The 23,613-nt window shown below is 42.5% G+C and overlaps 1 protein-coding gene across 9 annotated transcripts in view; it reads left to right on the forward strand.

Annotated features, from left to right (window-relative positions):
* The window catches only part of LOC111847004 (membrane-associated guanylate kinase, WW and PDZ domain-containing protein 2-like), a 93,054-nt gene that overhangs the window by 34,685 nt on the left and 34,756 nt on the right, over positions 1 to 23,613 (forward strand). For all 9 annotated transcript variants that reach the window (XR_002838990.2, XM_023817808.2, XM_023817810.2 and 6 more), the window contains exons 3-6: positions 14,037 to 14,156; positions 16,025 to 16,252; positions 20,695 to 20,914; positions 22,808 to 22,887. Coding sequence is in view for 8 of the 9 variants with exons in the window: in XM_023817808.2 (XP_023673576.2) it covers positions 14,037 to 14,156; positions 16,025 to 16,252; positions 20,695 to 20,914; positions 22,808 to 22,887 (648 nt within the window). In the remaining variant the exon portion in view is untranslated. The remainder of the gene's footprint in view (positions 1 to 14,036; positions 14,157 to 16,024; positions 16,253 to 20,694; positions 20,915 to 22,807; positions 22,888 to 23,613) is intronic.

A 23,613-nucleotide genomic window follows, 5' to 3' on the forward strand; every position in this document is an offset into this window, starting at 1 on the left:
ACACACACACACACGTAGGCATGCCCCTGTCTGGGCAGTCACAGGTCAAATGGAATCAGAGAAAAGCATGTCTTTGAGCAGATGTAGCGGAGCATTCAGCTTCAGTGTATTTCTGCTCTTGTGATGCGGGAACCATGTCACCTCAGCTGAGCCTCCCTCCCCCGACAAGCTCAGCATGGCAGGAAGTCAGCAGCTGTTCTGGGACCAGGCAGACTCCAGCACCTGCTGCCAGCTTCCATCTCTGCTCATGTGTTTCTTTTTGAACTTGACTATTGAGCAGTAGTTATAGAAAGATCTTTTGGCCTTGATACAGGTTCACTGTGCCTGGGTTCATGGTTCTCCAGACCTCTTTTTTGTGATCGCAGATCTCTCAGAGATTTTGGCCCTTTTGGGGCGGCATGAACTGGAAAGTTCTATCACCAGTAACCAGAAGACAAGTTGTCAATGACCATAATTCAAAATCCATTGTGCAAGGAGACATTAAGCTAGATTATTAGCTGTGCTATCATAGGTAGCGGGGCGAACTCAATGAGAACTGGCCATGTGGACACCCTGCTCCTGCAGCGGTGATGGAGCCCCAAACCTGCCCAGAGTATTGACGGGTTGACAGACATTGATATCTGCGTAGCTGTGGCTTGGTCATATTTGCAGGTATATAGCTGACAGTTAAAGAATGAAGCTGTCATTTCATTGTCCATCCATCCATCTACTAACAGCTTATCCTGTCGAGGGTCACAAGGGGGGCTAAAATCCAGGCCGCATAGGCTACAAGACAGGCGAGGAAACAGGAGAACCTGGAGGAAACTTGTGTGAAATAGGGAGAACGTGCAAACTCCACGCCCACAGAATGGAGGCGGCATTCAGATCCCCAGCCCTGCAGGTGGGAGCGACCAGCACCATCCAATGAGCCACTGTACCTCCCTCATCTTTCTGTGATCTCCTGAATTTTTCAGTACCTATATTTCAATGAAGACAAGCCAAACTTAGGCCACTGTTTCTTGTGATCTAGCTCAAACTGCATATTACATCATTTCACAGACAACAAACATTGAAAAATCATATCATTGGACTAGTCGGGTACAAAGACTTCATGCTGTCTTCAGACCACCCTAAGAAGTCTGCTGGGTTTAAGTTATTTCTGAGGGCTACTTTGGTTGCAGACAACCAAGGCTTTCCTTCATGTCCATGAAACTTGATGTGAGGAGAGATGCAACCTCATTTCACATCCTTACCACAGAATTTCCAGTGAACACGATACTTTGCTTTACGTAAACCGCAGGACTCTCCCCTGAATTTTCAACTGCACTAACTCGTCCTCAGCTAAGTTCAGGTCTTTTATAATTAAAAGACTTTTTTTGTAATTTCCTGAGCTAACCAGTCTGGAATTATAAATATTTTGTATTTCACCAGCCAATTGTTGCTTAAAGTAACTTCTTATTGTGTTCCTGGAGGAAATTCATTTACAGGAGAATATGATACTGCATTTATGTAATCAGCTTGTGGTATAATAACTCCCAAGATTCTTGTTACCGTGAAAGCAGAAAAGGCGGATGTTGTACTAGAATGTTCTTCTCACTAAGGAGGTTCTAATGGGAGGGATTGTTGGGCGGGGCTGCCCACAATCGGTGACGGCAGTAGGTGATGTTCCCTCTGCTCATGCTGTTTCGCTTCAGCTCTACTGAAGCACTTAAAGACTTCTTCTCAATCTGCTGCTTTTTAGTAGCAAGAGGATTCCAGAATGGAAAGTTGATTCAAAGAAGGATTTCAGGGGGCCACAGAAACTCATGTGACCTCTGTTGGGCTGAAAGAGCATTCGTGTCTAAACCCAACATTCCCCATGCTCTGGATGCTGGCTGTTTTGACCGATGAGGATGTTCGTGTGTTTGGAGTTCTGATCTCCCAACGCATTGTGCCGCTTGATTTATTACAGCCTGTCTGGTTCTCGGGCAATTTTGACCCGTGTTCCATCCACATCACTGCTCTTTCAGGTAGCCAGCATCCAGCTGCTGTCCCAGCAGCACTCAGAACATTCACCAGAGAAGTGCATGCTGGGATAGCAGCAGACTGTCAGTGAGGGAGTGACATAAAGAGGCCACTGCAAAGTTATTTGAGGTACTATCTAAGGGTGGATAGCGAACGGTTTAGAGCGTGTTGCATATGTGTTTTGATTTCACCCGAATCGATGGGAGCAGGTCTGTTTTCGCAGATACCGTTCACCGCAGGGAGTAGTATGTTTGTTATTTAGACGTGAAACCACCATACTGGTCTCATTACCGCTCCCCTGTGAGGACCGGCCATTAGATGTGACGACCAGGATTACATTAGCATTTTTATACTTCTGCAGCAGAATGCTGTCTGCAGGCTAATCATGTGTGGTGGAATCTGATTGGCTGTTGGATTCTGACTATCTGCAGGATCTGTTTTTTTTCAGGATGCCAGAAATGTTAATAGATGATTGGAAATGGCACACAGTCATAATGTATTACATAAATACTATGTTCATCAGTATTTTTATTTTTGTTTTATTAATTGGTGTTTAGAATGGCATGAGTGTGCCCTGCGATGGCTTGGTGCCCTCTTCTGGGTTATTCCCTGCTGTGCACTCCTACTTTCTGGTATAGGCCCCAGACCTCCAATACCCTGAATAGGACAAGCGGGTATAGAAAATGGATGGATGGATGGATGGATAATTGATGTTTAATGATTTAGTTTTTATTATTAGAATTTATTATCCAATGTATAGTACTTCCAGTTACGTGTTATGGAATCAGCTATGATATGTTAGACATGAAACCGTGTGTGTAAATTATGGGGGGGATTGTAACCCACCTACCCCCCCCAATAATTATGTTTCCCCCTAAATGGGCAGAGACCTCACCCCCCCCCCCCCCCCCATAGTTAAGCCCTTGCATGGAATCTACTCACATGGTAGATATATTTCACAAACTGCAAAATGGAAGATGTCCATAATATCATAGTGTATAACCTCACTGTCAAACCAGTCGATTGCAAATCTGCCTTGAAGGGGAGCCAAAGGCGGTGAATAGCAGAACTTCCATAAGAACGCTTCCCAGCGTTGGCTCTATCCAAGGCTTTTGGTACCACGTTGCCCTGATGTCCTTCTCACTGCAAACCAACCTGTCACTGGCCAACCCGTCACTTCTCACTGTAAACCAACCCGTCACTGGCCAACCTGTCACTACTCACTGTAAATAAAACCGTCACTGGCCAATCCGTCACTACTCACTGTAAACCAACCCGTCACTGGCCAACCCGTCACTACTCACTGTAAACCAACCCGTCACTGGCCAACCCGTCACTACTCACTGTAAACCAACCCGTCACTGGCCAACCCGTCACTTCTCACTGTAAACCAACCCGTCACTGGCCAACCCGTCACTACTCACTGTAAACCAACCCATCACTGGCCAACCCGTCACTACTCACTGTAAACCAACCCGTCACTGGCCAACCCGTCACTTCTCACTGTAAACCAACCCGTCACTGGCCAACCCGTCACTTCTCACTGTAAACCAACCCGTCACTGGCCAACCCGTCACTTCTCACTCTGAACCAACCCGTCACTGCCCTCCCTTTAAAGGCAGTAGATGTCCCTTGGCCAGATTGGCTACAAAAAATTATATTCAGATGTTCAGGATATAATATTGCACGTTTGAGTCTCTGATCAAACTGATCGACTGTTAGGCCACCCACTGCTCATATGCAGCAGTCATCCGTATTTCTAGAATGTTTTGATTTATTAAATTCATGCAGATAAATGGAGGAGGTTCAGCTAGAAGCTTTGGAAAAGCTCACCTGCTCTGTATTCACCTGCTCTAGCAGCAGATGTAGCATAACCAGATGGGCTGGATTCAGCTGCCAACAGAGATCACTGTGCATAAAGTACACAATGCGGCTTATTTATTCTCCAAAGTGCTTTAAATAAACACAAAATAAAGGACGGTGGCTGCCGGTTTAATCTTCCAAGTAAAACATGCAGACCCATAGAGCATATTCATTATTCACACATTCCCCGTTTTAGCTTGTGAAGAATTTTGTTCCTAACTAGCCCAGCTAACATGTCTACCCAGTTATTTAACGATACTGGGTGCCAACAGTTTGACCCATTGCAGCTGTTTAAGAATAGGATTTGTCACTAACAGGATATCAAAGATTGATATTCTAGCAGTGATGTGTGGTGTTCAAAATGGAGGGCTTTAGAAGGAGAGTGACATACAGAAAACTGTAGGAGGAAAGTGCTGCAGACAGATTTCTTGCTCTGTGTGTGAGGGGAGGGGGGGCGGAGGTTATGTATGACCAAATATCCCCCCAATTTAATAAAAACCTGTTATTTTGACGTTGCAGAGACCATTTTTTCAGTCCTCATAAGAAGAAATTAATTTTTTTAGAAATATGAGACTGCAATCAAAAAACTAAAAATGCCAAAAGTCTTGTATTTTGTTTGGTTACTTGTGGCTAAGGTTAAGGTTACGGTTGTCATTGTTGGCATTTGGGTTGTCCCCATAGAAATGAATAGAGAGTCCCCACAAAGATGTGAGTACAGGTCTGTGTGTGTGCTTGTGCGTGCGTGCATGTGCGTGTGTGTGTGTGCGTGGTAGACCTGCATTTCCCAAACCTGGTTTCAGTAGCAGACCATGTAAATTGGCTGTTCAGCTGCAGTCTTACTCAGTTTAATATTGACTGTATTATTTGTTGAATGTTTTGTAGAGTTGTGATCATGTCACAGTACACAGCTTGAATAGTTTTGAGCTTTTTAATCTTAATCACAACAGAAATATTATGTGTTTATGTTCATAAAATGTATTCTGTTCATTTGATAATATATGAACATTCAGTTTTTAAAATTCAAGATTACTCCATAATTATTCTTATAATTCTTCAGGAGTTAAAAGGAGTTTAAAAACTGAAACTGAATAATGAATACAAATGTAACCAAACCAGCTTAAAGAGAAACAGCGAGTCATTTTTCATTGATATAATTATTCCTTCTCGATGATTTATAGCACAATTTTAGAATTATTTTCAGATAAATACATTGCACATAATGCAACCTAAATATTGTTACAGTTTAAACATTTGCAAAGAAATGAATTCAACAACTCAATCGAGCAGAAGTTAGAAAGAACTTGGATTGAAGATGAACATAGCTGGTGCCCTGCTACTGTATGACCAAAGCTGGCACTATAGAGAGCGGACTGTAGGAGGTGAGTAAGTGTTACAAACAGGGGGCTGTAGGAGGTAAGTGATATGAAGAGACCTACCAGCATGGCGTGAGTTATTTGCACATGAGGGGACGGCCTTACCGCTGTAAGTAATAACTTCAACCTGCCTCAGAGAAGGTGTTTCTGCTCATGGTTATTTTTATTCAAGATTCAAGATTCAAAGAACTTTATTAATCCCAAAGGGAAATTGCTTTGTCTTGGTTATACAGTTGCTCTGATTAATTTACTGGGAAGAAAGGGAAAAAAAGGAAATAGTATAGGAAAAAGTATTAGAATGGAAAAATATAGATATAAAAATTTAAAGAAAAATACCAATAAGTAGAAGTAAAATATAATAAAATTAAATTAAATATAGCACACATGTTTAGTAATGCACTAGAAATGCCGTGTAGATAAGGAGAAATATTGCACAAATGTAATAGTCAGATAAATAGTCAGAATGCAGTTCATGCATTCATCCCTCAGAAAGTAATTATTTATCCTCCCTTTTCCCATTTTTTCATTGCAAAAATCGCTTTGCAGGGGGGAATGAACCTGAAATACATCCACTGAGTTAATAATTTGCTTGCTGCATGTTTATTTTGTTAATGATGCCCATTACTCATGACCAGTCATCATTCTCAGCAAGCGCTTTGATCATTCTGGAATTGGTTAAGGTTGGAGAGGACTTGTTAGCTGATGATTAGAGGCTCGTGTCTTGGGCTCCAGCCTGGGGAATCTTGATGAGGTCGATATGATTTCACAGTAACTTGTCCCTTATTTACAGCTCAGTGGGCTGGCTCATACATAAAAGCTTTACTTCTAGTTATCTGCTCTGCGTATAATGTTGCTCAGCAGTAATGTAACGTGATGTTTTTTTTCTGTCCTGAAAATGATCTATCCATCCATCGTTTAACCACTTATCCAGCCTAGGATCGTGGTGGGGGAGCGGGGGCCTATCGCAGGCAGAACCAGGCTGACGGCAGGGGGTGCGCGTTAGACGGAATGTCAGTCCACCACAGGGTACGAATGCATACACAGTCTCGAGCACTGTGGGTATATTCTAGATGCCAGGTCACTTGACTGCATGTCGTTGGGCTGCGGGGGGAGACCCGGTGAAAGAGGCACAGGGGGAATGTGCAGACTCCTGCAGTTTTTGGCCTCATCAATCCCAATCCCCTACAGCCAGGCGGCAGTGAGTGAGGCGGCGCTTATGCATGGTGCAGGGTGACGGAGATCTCCAGCGCCTGGGAGAGGGCTGCTGCTGACGTCGTACAGCATGAAGGCTGCAGCCCCATTATCTCGGCTTCACACGGGTCAGCCTGCCACGGCTCTTGCTTACTGATGATCCCAACGGAGCCTCCACGCTCATTTTATCAGCTGGGACCCATACTGCAGTTGATCAGTATCTCTGCTGCGCATTGTGCTTGTGACACGGAATGGCAGGAGGACCCTACATTACCAGCGCGCTCCATGTTTTGCTTTGAATACTACAAGGGCATTTATGAAGGTCATATGAGCTCATGCGAGAAATCAGAACCTAGCATGTTGAATAGCTGATTTTCCAGAAAATACGGGAGGCCAGAGAGAAACTGTATGGTTCATGTTATATATTTACATCCAGATCCTGACAGCACAATTAAAGTGACACAGTGTACAAAGCATGTTGAGAATCTGGTATGACTCCAAAATTAAATTACCCTATTTGTTAGATTCCAGAGGCCACACCTTCAGCTATGGTCACATGGGAAGGTGACCAATCGGTGTGAGCATTGCTTGTCACTAGGGGTGTAAGGCCCGCCCTCTTTTCTTATTGGCACATTATTGCTATATATTTTTTTTTAATTACTTCATAGACTTCCTGCATCAGAGAACAACTGTTTTGATTGATTATTATCATTAAGCTGCTTAATAGACCCTTCAGCATCAGTCTTGCCACCTCTCTTGCTGTCAGCTTAAATTGAATCTGTACGTATATTATTATTATGATTGACTTTACAAAGCAGGGTCAGATGTGCCAGAATCGATCACGGCAGAAATCATTCCATCATTTTCAATCCATCAAGGGGTTCAGCTGTCACTAGGAATTTTTACATCAGATGAGGGAGGTGTGTGTTTTAAGGGAAGATGCAGAGGATTTTGCAGCATCTTTTGTCAGGACCAAAATCACTGATGCTATATATAAACAGTGCATTTTAAGAGTGTATACTTGTAATAAAGAGTGGTTTTGGATTACGGAGCTTTCACTTTTCAATGAAAGTGATTGCATGAAGATTATTTGTTGGTTAGAGAATATATTTACTGGAAGGGAGCACATTTCTATATGGAGATACACTGTGCTTCGTGTAATCAAGCATGTCTTTTATATATCAAGGAATTGCTGTGAAAAGGAGTCTTATCTGAAAATGCATCTTTTTTCTAATATTTATTTTTGAGTTTGTCCAAACCTGTATTGTACATGTGGACTCTTTGATTTAGTCATCATGGTTAATCCGAAAACCTTTGAATTTTAGTGCTGATTTTTATTGAGCATTTTGTTGATTCTGAGAGTTTTATTATATTATGCTTTGCTCTGATTGCAATAGCCACATACAAATGTTTCACAATAGCTGAAGTACTATGTGTGTCACATGCAGAAAAAGGTTCAAAATGATGCATCAGGAAGTAAGGCAGCAATTTAAACAGTATTGGTCATTTTAACAGAGATTTGAAACAAAGCCTGAAGAATAGCAGATAAGGCCATATCTCCATGTGTCCACAGTTTTGCATGAAAAACCTAAGGGAAATTTTCCGTTAGCGAGATAAATGCTCGGATTTGAGAGGCACACAGTACACAGGGAGGAGAGCTTCAGTCCTCCTAGGGACACAGCTGGGGGCGGGTCGATGCTTCATGGATGCTTCATGGATGCTTCATGCAGGGATGAAATTTATGACTTGGTGTGTATGCTGGTGCAGTAAGTGTTAGGCAGTCAGAGAAAATGTTTAAAGGTATTTATCTGGATAGTAAGTGTATATTTGCTCAGCAAACATACAGTATAATTTAACATTTGAATATATATAAAGTTAATTAACAATAAAAAAGTGATTTATTCTTGTTCTCCAAAAAGTTCCTGATATCTTGTAGGAAGAACACAGCTTCAGTTCCCAAACCTCTCCTCTGGGCCCCCCAGCCATTCAATTAAATTTCAGCACCAGCTCTCTTAATTAATTGACTTCATTAGTTAAATAACTTGTGAGGTATAAATACACGGGAATATTGGATGGTTACTGTGGTTTTGAAATACTGAAGCTAACACACATATACATACATAAATCATAGTTTTTCACCAACATAAAAATCATTTAACCATAATTTTCTTTAGCAGCATGAAACTTATATACAGTACTGTACACTGCTGGCAAGATTAGGAGTAAGCGATCTTGAGAGTGGTGTCTTACCGGCGTGAGGTAGGTCTGCATCACTTTGCATTATCACACATTTGGTTTTTTGTAGTCTGGTAACATTGTCATTAATCCAGAGAGTATCACTTCCGTAATACACAATGGCGTGTTTTGTTACTATCGATTACCTGATCTTTTGAACATGGCAAGTTTATATCTGTTTGCTCCCTTATTTCATATGTCCCACACTTAGCTAAATGTGTCAAACAAATAGCTTGTACTGGTGAGGGCAACTGGAGACCAGCAATTATTCATGCAAGTGAGGCTACATAGGTGCTGATGTGTGAACACTGAGGAGCTGACGGTATCGACAGAGTTCCGGAAAGGCTGCAGGTTAATTGCTATGGCGTTGGCAACCTAGTGCAGTCACTGCAAAAAGAAATTGTTTTATTTTTTTTTATCTATTCTGTGATTTTCAGGTAAAACATAGGGGCACTGCGAGAAACCCATGATAGCAGTAGTTGCTGGTCTAGTATCTTATTCGTCTGTGTTGTGCCACTGTTATGAATGTCATAGATTTGATACTTTACTGTTAATGTCTATTACGTGAAAGGAGCATATAATGAGATCTGCAGAGAACTGTAGCCAAGGAACATAGAGCCTAACTGTGATTAAATACTCCTGAAATTTCCTAGTATTAGGATGCAGGGAAAATTCCCTGTGTGCAGTTAGTTAAATGCATGGGTGGCATATTTTAAAATGTTTACGTCAATTTAACTCATTTTAATACTACGAAATGCAGAGGTGAAATTAGTGTAATATGTCTAATTAGCATTTAATTCCAAAATTGCATGGAGACGTACATTGGCTGTAATAAGACATTTGTTTATGGAATTACATTTACCAAAAAGAATCCTGCAGAGACTCTCCAAGACATACCTGTAGTACAGTGTAAATCATTGCATGTTTTTTAAGGAAAAGGTGATTTCAGAGAATACCTGGCAGACGTGATTTCTAGACTGGTTGAGTCTTGATATAACATATGTTGAGATTAATGGCCAATCCGGGGGCTATGAATCTTCCTGTTTTAACATCCCATGGGTTTGCTGATTACTCTGGATGGACAGTAAAATGTATATTTTATCTACATTGATAATGCTGCACTCATAGTCATTGTGGCAAAACTTATTGGAATAGAAGGGAACATTTTTTTGGCAAAACGAGAGCCGCATGCTTGTGCTGCCAAGGCGCGTCCGCAGTGTCCTCAGGCTAAAACCTCATCATCTTCCTGTAGGGTTTTCTCCATAAGGAAGCCAAGAAAGATGATGCTCACAGATGTCTAATGCATTTCTATACATCGAAATAATAGGATGGCTTAAAGTTATCAAGTTTTAAGCTTTGGGGTAAAAGACCTAGGAAGATCTACTTGTGAATGGGTTGATGAATCAGAGTAGTAAGTGTCTTATTAGGGAAATCATAATCTTTGTTATACCACTTTGCTAAACAAATCCTGTATGATAGATGGAAATAACACAATATGCAAGAATCTCAGTGAAATTTCATACTTTCTGCATCTAATTTTCATACATGTAGATAATCCCAATTTATAAATAAAGGGCTCTTCCCTCTTTTGCCAACATAAAGAGTTTATGTCTGTTTAAAACTGTGCTTTGTCTGAAAGACATATTCACATATTTAGATGATGGCATTTACTTGGCTCTGAGTTGTCCTAATGCTACACGGATGGAATATTTCACCAAGAGACCTACCAATGCCTTTCTATCAGAACATGTCTTTATAGACCAAAGAAGTGGAGGATTCTGGAAAGAATATTACAGATTCTTTTTGGTGCCAGTTTCCTGACTGTCTTCCCACAAGCTCTACAATGACTACACAGAATCCCCAAATGGAACAGCCTCCCCCACCGGAATGGAGTCCGTACATGATGAAATGCCATTGAAATGAATCAGCAGATGAGCAAACCAACCATAAGTTGTGAATGGCATCATGAATGAAGGTTGTGTGAATATGCCATGCCTTTTAGATGATCTGTGGAGTTTTATTGTATAAAAGATGTTAATTAAATAATGTACAAGATTTGTAATTGATGTATTGTACATGTATTCATATTGGTGTTGTCATGGTAATAGATGAAGTATGACATTTTCAAGTTGCTGCCATGTGAGGTTTATAAATATTAGAGGGATGTTGCATATGTTTGTGATTGAAGATGAAGACAACTCCAAGCTTTGGGTTTGACCTCAGATCAGTTTGTGACATGGAGACTAAATGTATATGTGGAAAATACCTTCCGGCATGCTGAATTTGAATTTTAATTATACCTTCAGCTTTCCAAATTAAATTATGTAGCATTAATAATAACTGGAAGCAGAATTAAATGGTGTGACATTCTGGGAGATTCTCATTTTTGAAAGATACGAAAGCTACTAACACAATGCAAATTTCATTTAAGTTACCACCACTTTAAAGCTTTTGGCAACAAAATTAATGGTTTTTCTTTATATCTTCTTTAGCAAATTAATATTTCACTATTTTGTGTATTCATTTTCAGTTTAAATCACAGAAAACATTTTTGGTGTGCATATTTTTGCATCATCTAAGAAGGGATCTATGCCGATTTGCTGTCCTTTTGCCCCTTTCAGTTTAAATTCATTTTTAAAATTCAGCCAATTAAATATTCTCGTTAGTGTGATAACTTTTTAGCAGATCTTTTCCAAAATCTGCAGACACCTTACATGGGTGATCTGAAATTCATAAAATTTTGAGACAAATCACACCAAAATTGATGCAGCAGTTCTAGGTGGCAGCAAAGGAAGGAGGGAGCAGCTGCAGAAGACATTATCTTAATCTTGTAGATACAGTCACTCTTAAAGTATTTGATGGGTCTTTTTCAAACTTTCATTGAGCTTTGTATAGCTAATGATCTGGGGCCTATTCCATATTGAGACAAATAGCAGCAAAACTGAAGCAGTATAATTTATTGGTGACACATGAAAGGACAGTCACACATGCACATTTGGTTAATCTGATCACACTGAGAGTAGTCACGCAAAGTCGGGCTTTTTATAAAGATTTTTGTAGTGGTGAGGAGAGTGTATGGGGGGCTAGAGATAGTAGAGGTTGGGGGTGTGGGAGGAATAGGGTGAGATTGGGGGAAGGTGACAGGGCCATCTGGGGAATACGTAGCTGTCATGTTTTTATTAGAGTTTGTAGTAGCAGTTGTTTAATATTTTACTGTGAATATCATAACATTGACACCCACTGGTGTTGGAAGGAGTTTGACATTGGGGGGGGGGGGGCTAATTTGGGAGGCAAGGGAGCGGGGATGTGGACACACATGCAGTTGTCACATCATGAAAGGATGCAATGTTAGAAAGATTTAAAAATGCAAGCGGTGGAGGCTTAATGGTTAGGGAAGCGCACTTTCGAATCCCAGACCAACAAGGCACCACTGAGGTACTCTGAGCAAGGTACTGGTCCCCAGGGGCTGAATTAGCTGCCCCCTGCTATGTCACGCACATATGTTAAATACAGAGGACACATTTTGTTGTTGTGTTCTGTGGTGTGTCAACACTGATCACTAAATTCTAATTCTAAAAATAATCTTTGAATCATAAGGATACAGTATCATGTATCATCGCCCTGTTTAAGGTCCAAAAAACCAACTGATCCATATGATAAAATGATTTTGCCTGATACATGGCATCTATCTATCTATCTATCTATCTATCTATCTATCTATCTTTCTATCTATCTATCTATCTATTAATTGGGAAGGAGATGGGGTGGTCTGCCAATATTAGGGGTCCCACCCCCCATTTCCGACACCCCACTTTATCGGATTTGTGGCACTTTGTCTAAGTGTTAGACATGTATGACGCTGTCTTACTAAGCTCCTTAGTACCTCTGTGTGGAGTCAGCTTGTTTTTGAAGCAGAGTACATTGACCTTGGGGTACACTGAGGTGGGACAATGTCGCTTCTGAAGGCTGGTGACTCAGGTGTACAGAGTAGTTAAATTGTACTTCTCACCCATAGGTGAACGTTGAGGACATTGCTGTTAAAGATCACGGCCCAATTTCATTGACACGGCCGATATTCACCGGCCAAATGCAATCGGCTAAGTGAAGAAATTAACATTAAGAATTGGGAATTGGGACAATGTCCACATATTCAACAATTGTTTATCACTTCATCACTCTTCATTATTAAAATAACTGTAGTACAAATATCAGAAATTAAAATAAATGCGAGTATGAAGTTTTTAATACATGCGTATAGAAAATCCTGCATCTAATCCTTGTACTTTTATTTTAGTATTTGTGGTAAAATATGGATTTTTTTTTTTATACCAAAGATCAACATTATATATCAGCTTTCATGAAGCATAAAATAATTGGTAAGTATGTAAGTATGTCCCCCCTTGGAGTGTGACAGAGTAACAGACATGGTTTAGGATAAACTCCCTGCAGCCCTCATTGGGCCTGTTTTCCTGCTTGCACACAGCTGCTGTTCAGCCATTCCTTCACTCCCGATCGTTTTTCTCGATTTTCATTGTGGCTTGGCCTTTGACTGAGCCTCTCCGGAGTGTTGACTTTCCTGTCTTTAAAGCCACTGTGCGTTTTTGACTCTGTTCTGCTGTAAGCTGAGTCGACTCTGAGGTCCTTTGCAGACTGCGGTATGTTCTCTTCCTGGATATATGTGGAATTTTCTGCATCCATTGTGATTGATCTCACCATCTCTTCCAGGCATTGACTTGAAGAATCCTCCCAGCTGAACTAGGCTGCCATTGCAATACTTAGGCTTAGTTGCCGACAGCAAAAACACAGTCCATTTTTGTCTTGCCTGGCCAACAGATCTGCTTACTTTCTAAACCTTCCAAATGCCCTCTGGTGAAGTGCAGGCGAGATCTGATATGAGTCCTAGCCCTCTCCCATGAAGCTTAGCCCGTTCTCCCACTTCAGCTGTGGTGAAATGTACTTGTTGTGGCATTTTGGCACCCTTAAGTAATGTCCTGCTTGCATGGATGGTCAGTTTTTTGGCATCTTGTGTCAGTGAAACTTAACACCTTTTCGCAGCCTTTCTATGACAGGCAGATTTTGGTGATCGTGTCTCGTTTGCCTTGTCATTTCTTTAATTCTTTTAATGAGATACAACTAACCATGGCCTCTTTTGATGTGTTTTTGTGTTATTCTATGTTAATATAAAAGGTCACGTGTTGATCAGCAAGAGGTGGATCCCTTTTATAGCTACTGTGTAGAATAGCAGAAATAAATCAGCATGTATAGGAATGTATTCTGCTTTCATCTACATTCATGATCTGTTTAGGGATTGTTAACTTGGTGACCTGTTCTAACCTGTCCTCTGACCTGTAAACCTGCAGATGGTTAAGTGATAATTCTTCTCCCCCCCAGGCACCACGAGACAGCCCAAGGAAGGGGAGGTTCCAGGGGTAGACTACAACTTTGTAACTGTTGATCGGTTTATGGAATTGGAGAGTAGTGGAGCTTTGTTAGAGAGTGGAACATATGAAGGTAAGGTAACAATACCTTTTTTTTTTTTAAAAAATAAATAAATTTTAATTTATAGTGGAAACAAAACTTGCATTTTCCCCAAAGATATTTTAGACCAATTTTTGTCAGGTGTCGCTCTCATCTTTGCATGAAACATAATGATTAATTAACATTTTTGCAATTTCTATTATATCTTTATTACCAAATGTATTTTTCTTTGATTTTCCAAGTGGTAATTCTTTGGTATTATTTTCATCCAATAATTGTTCATGCCTTATCTGGTACAGGGTCAAAGTTTCAGGAGTCCATCACAGGACAAAAATCACACTTTAGGGGTGTCTGCATGTTTTTGAACTGTGGGAGTTAACCAGAACACAGACATGTGTAAAGGGATTTGAACCCACAACCACGGAAGTGTGAGGCTACCATGTTACCCAATATACCATTGTACTGTTTCTGCTCGGAATGTATAAATGGAGTTTCATCGACATGTTGGTGTGGTCTAATACTGTTATTATGATGGTTCTGTTTAGTTCGTTTTTTCTGGAATAATGAATCTAGATTAGCTGGATTTTCACAGTCAAATTACTAGATCCATGGTAAACAATCTGTGTAGGCTTCAGTGGGAGCCCTGATTGGCTTACAGGTCCAAACACACTGAAGCAGATGAGCACACTGATAGATGTTTGACAGATAGTAAATGTTACCCCCATGGATATGTATAGTGTATAAGGTAAGCGACATCTGTTCATTAGTTCACTCTTTAGTATAATGCATTTTCCTAATCAAGTTGTCAAAAACCATTTTGTTGATTTCCCAGAGGAAATTAAATACAAAAAATGGTTTCCCTTTGAATTATTAAGGAAGGAGATTGATAATTCTGGAAAATAAACCATAGTTATATATGAGAATAATATCACCAAATTGAAAAATAATGCGGGTTCATATGCCCCATTTTTGCAATGCAGTTACGTTTCAGGAAGATTCTCACTGAAAGCGAATGAGCGGTAGTTTCCTAAATGCGAACTGGCCCAAACAGGAGTGGTAAATAGCGGACTGGTGTCTGTATAATGTCCATCTCTCTCTGGCTTATGCACTATTTCAGCAAATGTGATGCTCATTAGCTCAGTTAGACCACCTGCTTTGATCTGCAAGTGCCAATTTTCACTCCATTGCCATAAATATGAGTGCGCAAGGTTACAAGAAAATGTCTAAGAAGCCTGATGGTGAAATTTGAGCTGTTTAACTCAAATGAAAAGCTTTAGCTTTCAAGGAAAAGCTTTATCTTATAAATCATTTAGAATACGATGAATGTAATGGTTCATGCTTTAGTTATGTTTTAAGTGGTCTGCCCCCACCCTATATTATCCATAAGCGAGGTTTTACAGGAGCACATTTGCTGTGTTATAGCAGAAACGTCTGTACATTAGAGAAATTCTGCTGTAATTTTTAAGTGTCTACTCAGTATTCTACAGTGGTGTTTTTTTTCTCTTAGTAATATTTTTTTCTGACGTTTATGACAGTAAAAAATAACTTGGCAGACATTTCACAGTGATCCCATTGCACGAGTACATTTCCGCACGCAGTGATGAAGAGATTACCTAATTCCATGTTTTTAAATAACATTCGCTATGTTCACTCCTGATGAGTGTGCATCTCTAATATAGATATTCATAGGAAGTACAAATAACTTGGCAAACATTAATAGAAAGCTCTAAAGCAATTTATAATGAAAAAGGACAGAAGCTGTGCTGCCTGTGCTTAAGTAAGCCGCTTGTACGCGGAGTTCAAGAACAAGTGTTTCTGTGTAGATAATTGGTACACGCTGTGTATATTCATGCTAATGCTGCTAAGCACACAAACACCCGATTTGTGTGGTGACTTTATAGATAACTACTACGGCACCCCCAAGCCCCCAGCAGAACCCACACCATTGCTGCTTAATGTAACGGACCAGATTCTGCCCGGAGCCCGACCCAGTTCTGAGGGGAAGAGGAAACGTAACAAGTCAGTGAGCAACATGGAAAAGGTCAGCATCGAGCCCCTTGAGGAGGAGGAAGAAGAGGAAGAGGAGGAGAGGCCTGTTGTCAATGGCAACAGTGTCGCCATCACTCCAGGTTAGGCAACAGCAGGGCATTTAAAAAAAAAAAAATGGTGATTCTACAGCATTGTCATGTCCGAGCCACAGAAAGAGGATCAATATAGAGGATTTTACACTGTCACACTATTACAGGCAGGAAGTAGCATCCAATATTTTTTCAGTTTATTATTTTTTACCCTATTATTAGTAATATTTTAAGAATTGACTGATGCCTTCCTTGATATTGTTTTTTTACTCTCAATGTTTATGTTTTGCCAGTAGTACTTGTCGAAAACCATTTTGCGTCATGGGTACAGGGTTGGACCCATTTCTCTGCATAGTCTGCAGTCTCGCAGAGCGGAGTGTAGTATGTGTTACGTCTCTGCTGGGAATGAACAGCCAGCCCTTGGCGGTGTCTGCAGCTGTTACGTTCTATCACGGCTACAAAAAAATAAAAATATATGCAATTTACCGATATGCCAGTTCTGCCATTTAGAGAGTAAATCAGATCAGTATTGTGAAGCCTTACTGTACTAGAGATGCACCGATCCGATATTTGTATTGGTATATATATATATAATCCCTCCGGCGAGTCCTGGGTCTGCCCCGGGGCCTCCTCCCTGTAGGACATGCACGGAAAACCTCTCTGGGTAGCCGCCCAGGAGGCATCCGCAACAGGTGTCCAAACCACCTCAACTGGCTCCTTTCGACATGAAGAAGCAGTGGTTCTACTTTGAGGCCCTCCCGGATATCCGAACTTCTCACCCTATCCCTAAGGGAGAACCCTGCAGAGAAATCTCATTTCGGTCACCTGTATTCGCGATCTCATTCTTTCGGTCATTACCCATAGCTCATGACCATAGGTGAGGGTAGGGACGAAGATGGACCAATAAATCAAGAGCTTTGCTTTTCGGCTCAGTTCTTTCTTAGCCACGACGAACTGGTTAAACGCCTGCAAAATTGTAGACGTCGCTCCGATTCGTCTATCAAGCTCCAGATCTCGCCTACCCTCACTCGTGAACAAGATCCCGAGATACTTGAACATCTCCACTTGAGGCAGTACGTCTTCCCTGACCTGAAGAGGGCAATCCACCCGTTTCCGGCTGAGAACCATGGTCTCGGACTTGGAGGTGCTAATCCTCTTCCCTGCTGCTTCGCACTCGGCTGCAAACCGCACCAGAGCACGCTGGAGATCCCCAGCAGATGAAGCCAACAGGACGACATTGTCTGCAAAAAGCAGCAAGGCAATCCTGAGGCCACCAAACTGGACACCCTCAACACCCTGGCTGCGCTTAGAAATCCTGTCCATAAATATTATAAACAGGACCGATGACAAAGGGCAGCCCTGGCAGAGCCCAACCCACACTGGGAACATGTCCGACTTATTACCGGCAATGCGGACCAAGCTTCTGCTCCGTTCATACAGGGAACCCATACTCCCGAAGCACCCCCCACAGAGCACCTCGGGGAACCCGGTCGTAAGCCTTTTCGAAATCCACAAAACACATGTAGACTGGATAGGCATCTCCCTATCTCCCAGGCCCCCTCCAGTACCCTTGCAAGGGTATAAAGCTGGTCCAGTGTTCCACGGCCAGGACGAAAACCGCATTGTTCCTCCTGAATCCGAGATTCGACTATCGAACTCACCCTCCTCTCCAGTACCCCGGAATACACTTTCCCAGGAAGGCTGAGAAGTGTGTTCCCCCTGTAGTTGGAATACACCCTCCGGTCCCCCTTCTTAAATAAGGGGACCACCACCCCGGTCTGCCAATCCAGCGGCACTGTCCCTGACCTCTACGCACTGTTGAGAAGGCGTGTCAGCCACGACAGCCCCACAACATCCAGAGCCCTCAGGTAATCCGGGCGGATCTCATCCACCCCCAGGGCCCGGCCACCACATAGGTCTTTAACCACCCTGGCCACCTCAGCCCCAGTGATGGGCAAGCCCCCCCCAGCACCCTTGGGCTCTGTGCCCTCAGATGTCTCAAAGGCAGTGTGCGTAGATGTATCTGAGGCAGGGTTGAGGAGGTCCTCAAAGTATTCCTTCCACCTCCGGGTGATGTCAACAGGTGAGGTCAACAGCACCCCCTCCCCACTATAAATAGTAGGAACCAGGAGCTGCTTCCCCCTCCTGATATTCCGGATGGTTTGCCAGAACCTTTTTGAGGCCGACCGAAAGTCACTTTCCATGGCCTCACCGAACTCCTCCCACGCCCGGGTTTTTGCTTCTGTGACCGCCTGAGCTGCGTTCCACCTGGCCTGCCAGTACCCATCAGCTGCCTCCGGAGACCCCCAGGCTAATAATTCCCGGTAAGCCTCCTTCTTCAGCTTGACAGCCCCCCTCACCTCTGGTGTCCACCATCGGGTACGGGGGTTACCGCCACGACTGGCACCGACCACCCTGCAGCCACAGCTCCGTACAGCCGCTTCCACAATGGAGGTCCGGAACAGTGTGCATTCAGACTCAATGTCCGCAACCTCCCCCGGTATGCAGTTGGAATCCTGCCAGAGGTGCGAGTTAAAGCTCCGGCGAACAGGAGCCTCTGCCAGATCTTCCCAGCAGACCCTTACTATGCGCTTGGGCCTACCAGGCCTGACCGGCTTCCTCCCCTGCCACCTGAGCCAACTCATCACCAGGTGGTGATCAGTTGACAGCTCTGCCCCTCTCTTTACCCGAGTGTAAAAGACGGAAAGCCGCAGATCAGATGATACGATTATGAAATCGATCATCGACCTGTAGCCCCGGGCATGTTCGTACCATGTCCACTTATGGACACCCTTATGCTCGAACTTGATGTTCGTTATGGACAAACCATGCATTGCACAGAAGTCCAATAACAGAACACCACTCGGGTTCAGATCAGGGAGGCCGTTCCTCCCAATCACCCCCTTCCAGGTCACACTGTCATTGCCCACGTGAACGATGGAATCCCCTCATAGCACGCCAACCAGCATACCACTAAGGGAATCCAAAAAGGCCGGGTACTCTGAACCGACATTCGGCGCATAAGCGCAGATGACAGTCAGAGACCTATCCCCGACCCGAAGGCGCAGGGAGACAGCCCATTGTTAATGCACCGAGCTGTGGGGCCACCAGTAGCCCCACCCCAGCCCGGCGTCGCTCACCCGCGGCAACTCCAGAAGAAAAGAGCGTCCAGCCCCTCTCCAGGAGATTGGTTCCAGAACCCAAGCTATGTGTTGAGGTGAGCCCGACTATATCTAGTCGATATCTCTCAACCACACACACAAGCTCAGGCTCTTTCCCCACCAGAGAGGTGACATTCCATGTCCCGAAAGCCAGTTTTGTCACCCGGGGATCGGACCGCCCGGGCCTCCCTTGGCCGACACCCGATCCACAAAGCACCGAACCCCTGACATTCCCCTTGCGGGTGGTGGGCCCACCTGGGGACAGTCCCGCGTGCCTCTTTCGGGCTACGCCCAGCCGGGCCCCACGGGCCAAGGCCCGGCCACCAGGCGCTCGCCAACGGGCCCCTCCCCCAGGCCTGGCTCCAGGGTGGGGCCCCAGTGACCCTAGTCCGGGCGAGGGAAACGGGACTTTGTTTGAATACCTTATCATAGGGTTCTTTTGGATTGCTCTTTGTATGGTCCCTCCCCTGTATCGGCGCCAATCCAGACCTGTTTGACAGATCGAGTATCCATGACCGATCCACGTCCTATACTTACTTATTTAGTTTTTGGCAGTCTCTAAAAAGATATCTCCTATCTTGTGTAAAATCGATTTCTACAATCATCTCAATGGTCTCAGGGTTTTTGTGCTTTTTATATGAGAAAATTTGAAACTATTGCAAAAGTTGTAAAGCTGTTAGGTATAGGTACCATAGTGACCCCAGACATTGATTGGTAGGCGTCCATGGTCCTGCAGGTAATCCGTCAACTTCAGCTCTGTTGTCAGTCAGGTATTGATTTGAATGCATTGCCCAGGGCAGAGTGGTCACCCTTGGGTTAAATGAATTTTGATTTCTGCTGAATGTTGGTAATTAACTTTAATTTAATGGTCCACTTTTTTCCCTTCCTCATTAAAAATACTGTTATGGGGCAACTGCAGGAAATTCAGTTAAAATGCATCTGCTTTCTCTACATAATGTGCTGCTGTTTAAACTGTATTTGATTCTGCATAATAAAACTAATAGATGGAATTGATAGAACAGAAAAAAAACTAGAGGAAACACTTAAATTGTCAGCTACAGTTAATCAAATGAAATGAGCCCTTGAAAAAATTTGCAAGGCTTGATGAAGAGCAAAGCAGAATGGTACAGTCCATCTGCCTTCAGTAAACAGCCAGCTTGGGATCTATCCGAAGAAGCCCAGGGCTAATGGCAGGGTGCTCCCTACAGGGGATGCAAGTCCATGACACTGCGGAGTACTTAGGGATGCCCATTTTTGAATAGTTTTCATTTCATTGTGGTACGAGGGTGCCAGTGGAGCTGTCATGTCTGACTGGAGATGTTCCATCTGCAGAATCAAGTGAACAGGAAGACAAAATCACAGATGCTTCGGGGGACACTCCACCAGAGCCCTGTCCCACCGAAACCCCCACCATCACCCCTACAGAGCCCCCCAAGGATGAGGGGCAGCCTTCGACATCGCCACCCAAACAGGACGACAGCGACGACCTGGGGCTGCTACCCGACAACTGGGAGATGGCTTACACAGAGAAGGGGGAGGTCTACTTTATTGAGTAAGCATTACTGTACTCAAGTAGAAAAGACCTACTTCAGTGGACAAGCATGCCTGAATTAGCTGAGGTCTATGCAATTAACCTGCCTGAGAAATCAGAAAATGCCCTGAAAGGCTGTTTCATTGAGTGGAAGGCCGTTCTTGCAATGCTAAACAACCTTGCAGAATATCATTGTTTTAAAAAGGATGTAGTGATTGAGGCAATAAGCAGTTTTCTTGAGCCTCGAGCTTTTTAACCAGAAGGTTAACACAGCCGTGTTATTCCTGTATTGCTCATACTTATGGTACTGCATCCTGGCTGAAAAAACTAACTGGTTAAGCTGGTTGATCACCTTATGATAATTGACCAGAATAAGGTATGTTTTTGCATGACGGCTTGATGGTTGAGCTGGTCATACCAGCTTATGATGGTCATTCTAGCTGGTTTGACTGGTCATGCCAGAATCTCCAGCTTAATGGGGTGGCCGCACCCACACAACTAATCCATCAAAGAGCAGCAAGTGCTGGTGTATGACCAAATAAAACTGTCTTAGACCAGCTAAAACCAGCTACCAGCATAAGCTGGTTTTTAGCTGCTTTTTTCAGCCAATTTTCTGAAGATCATTCAGATTGAAAGGGAGAGGTGTGTGTTATGTTCTGCTCTAGTTAATTTTAGTTGTTTTCTAGCAGATGACATTATGAAGGTATTATAAACCCATCTCTTCAAAATGAAATTAAGCCTGTAGGAATTTTAGCTTTATTAATGGACAGCTATGGTTGGTATGTTGTATTATGCATGACTTAAAGGCATTTCTATTGTCACAGGCCTCTAAGTGTCTTTTATCATTAGTTTGGCCCATTATATTATTATCATAATGGAATCTGGTCTAACTGATACAAGTGTACATCCAGCATGCTACATGTAGTGTTATACAGAAGAGTTCAGAGATGGTTGCTAGATAGAGTTTTCTTGCTGGTGTTGTGTGAATGAAGAAATACACACCCCTCAGAGCACATTGTTAAAACAGCTCAGCTCCTCTACAGGTATTTTTCATACAAAAATGTCTTCACCTGAGATACTTTGTGGTTTAATTTTGGCGTTGAAAAAGTCAAATGGAAGACATGGGTTAACGAATGTGTGATGATGATTGATGACTAATCTGTGCCCATCACTTTAATACACAGTGTGGAGCAAATGAAATAGCGGTTTTCAGATGCAAACCTTAAGGTATCAGCATATATAGCGCTTTACTTTTGAGACTGACATCTGTTACATTTGTCTGATTGGCTGCTCCCAAGTGGCAGGAATGATGGCCCAACTGTGCAGGCTCAGAGTTACAGAGAGGCCATATGGTTAACAGACAGGTTTTGTCAGATGAGAAGAAACAACACTATAGAACAGTCATATTAAAAATCATGATATACCAGTAAGTCAAGCGTGCATGCCCGAAACCTAAACCTTGCCATCTTGAGTGTTTCTGTTTATAAGTTCTCTCATTTGTTAGGCTAAGCTCCCCAGGTAATTGAATCTGTAGAAATCAGAATAGTATAATGAATTTTTCGTTTGACTTTTTTATTGTACAGGTAATTATTTGACACTGCTTTAATCCTTGTGAAGAATCACTTCCCACACTGACATTGAAACATAAGAATCTGTAATTGTGCTAGCCTGGTTCTGATGAATTTAGTTTGTGTGCTTGGTGTGTCATTTGATAAACTCTTGAACTCCTTGTATCCTCTTGTATGTGATTTCAGTTCACTTTGAAACATCAGAAATAAACAAATTAAATGTGTTACAGCCTTTTTACAAACTGAAGCTTTTACGTGACTTTGTAGTTTTGTGTGATGTTGTATATACTTTTCTGAATTTATTCTTGTATCCATTCCCCTGAAACAATGTCCTTCTTCTGTTTAGTCACAACACCAAAACAACTTCTTGGCTTGATCCACGTCTCGCCAAGAAAGCGAAGCCGCCAGAAGAATGCAAAGAAAATGGTGAGTGTCCTCTCGACGTGCTTCTGTGGCTCTTCATTGTATCAGAATCAGTATTTGCCAACTAAGAGGTGTTTCTCTTGGTGCAGCTGTCAACATAATATTAATCCAGTAAAAAAAAAAAAGTATAGAAAAAGATAAACCATATAAACAAAATAGACTACAAACGAGACTGAAGACGAAAGAATGTGTAATGCAACAAAGTGCATATGTGCACTGACTACAATAACAGAAAATAGGAAAGATTTATATTCAGTAGGATCATGCGGTGGGATAAACAGTTGATACATGCATTACCATGCATGTAATAAAGTGCATGTGAAGCAGCTTTATTAAGACCCTTCATTCAGCGAAATGGCAGGTGGTACGGCCAGAATTCATGCTGTTAGGCCTGGCCATGTCTGTTGGGAAATACGTTTTAGATACACTGCATGTTAGTCTTATTACTCTGTCAGCTTGACTATTTCTCATTGGCTCACTGGAGATCGGTATATACTGTCCCGTGACGTGGAACATTACCTTATCCAATTATGTCATTCTCCTCACCCACTTTCCCCCACAATGTTCTCCAGCAGAGATCCTACCATGAACCACCAGCTCATTTTTCACAAGAATATTCTTTGAAATGAGTCTGGTTCGGTTGAGACTGGTTTTCCCCATTAGCTGAGTCAGCATCATAGACTGTCATTTTTTTCTCATTTGTTAACTAATAATATTATACTTGAAAAA

Source organism: Paramormyrops kingsleyae, chromosome 1 (assembly GCF_048594095.1).
Source record: "Paramormyrops kingsleyae isolate MSU_618 chromosome 1, PKINGS_0.4, whole genome shotgun sequence".
NCBI lineage: Eukaryota > Metazoa > Chordata > Actinopteri > Osteoglossiformes > Mormyridae > Paramormyrops > Paramormyrops kingsleyae.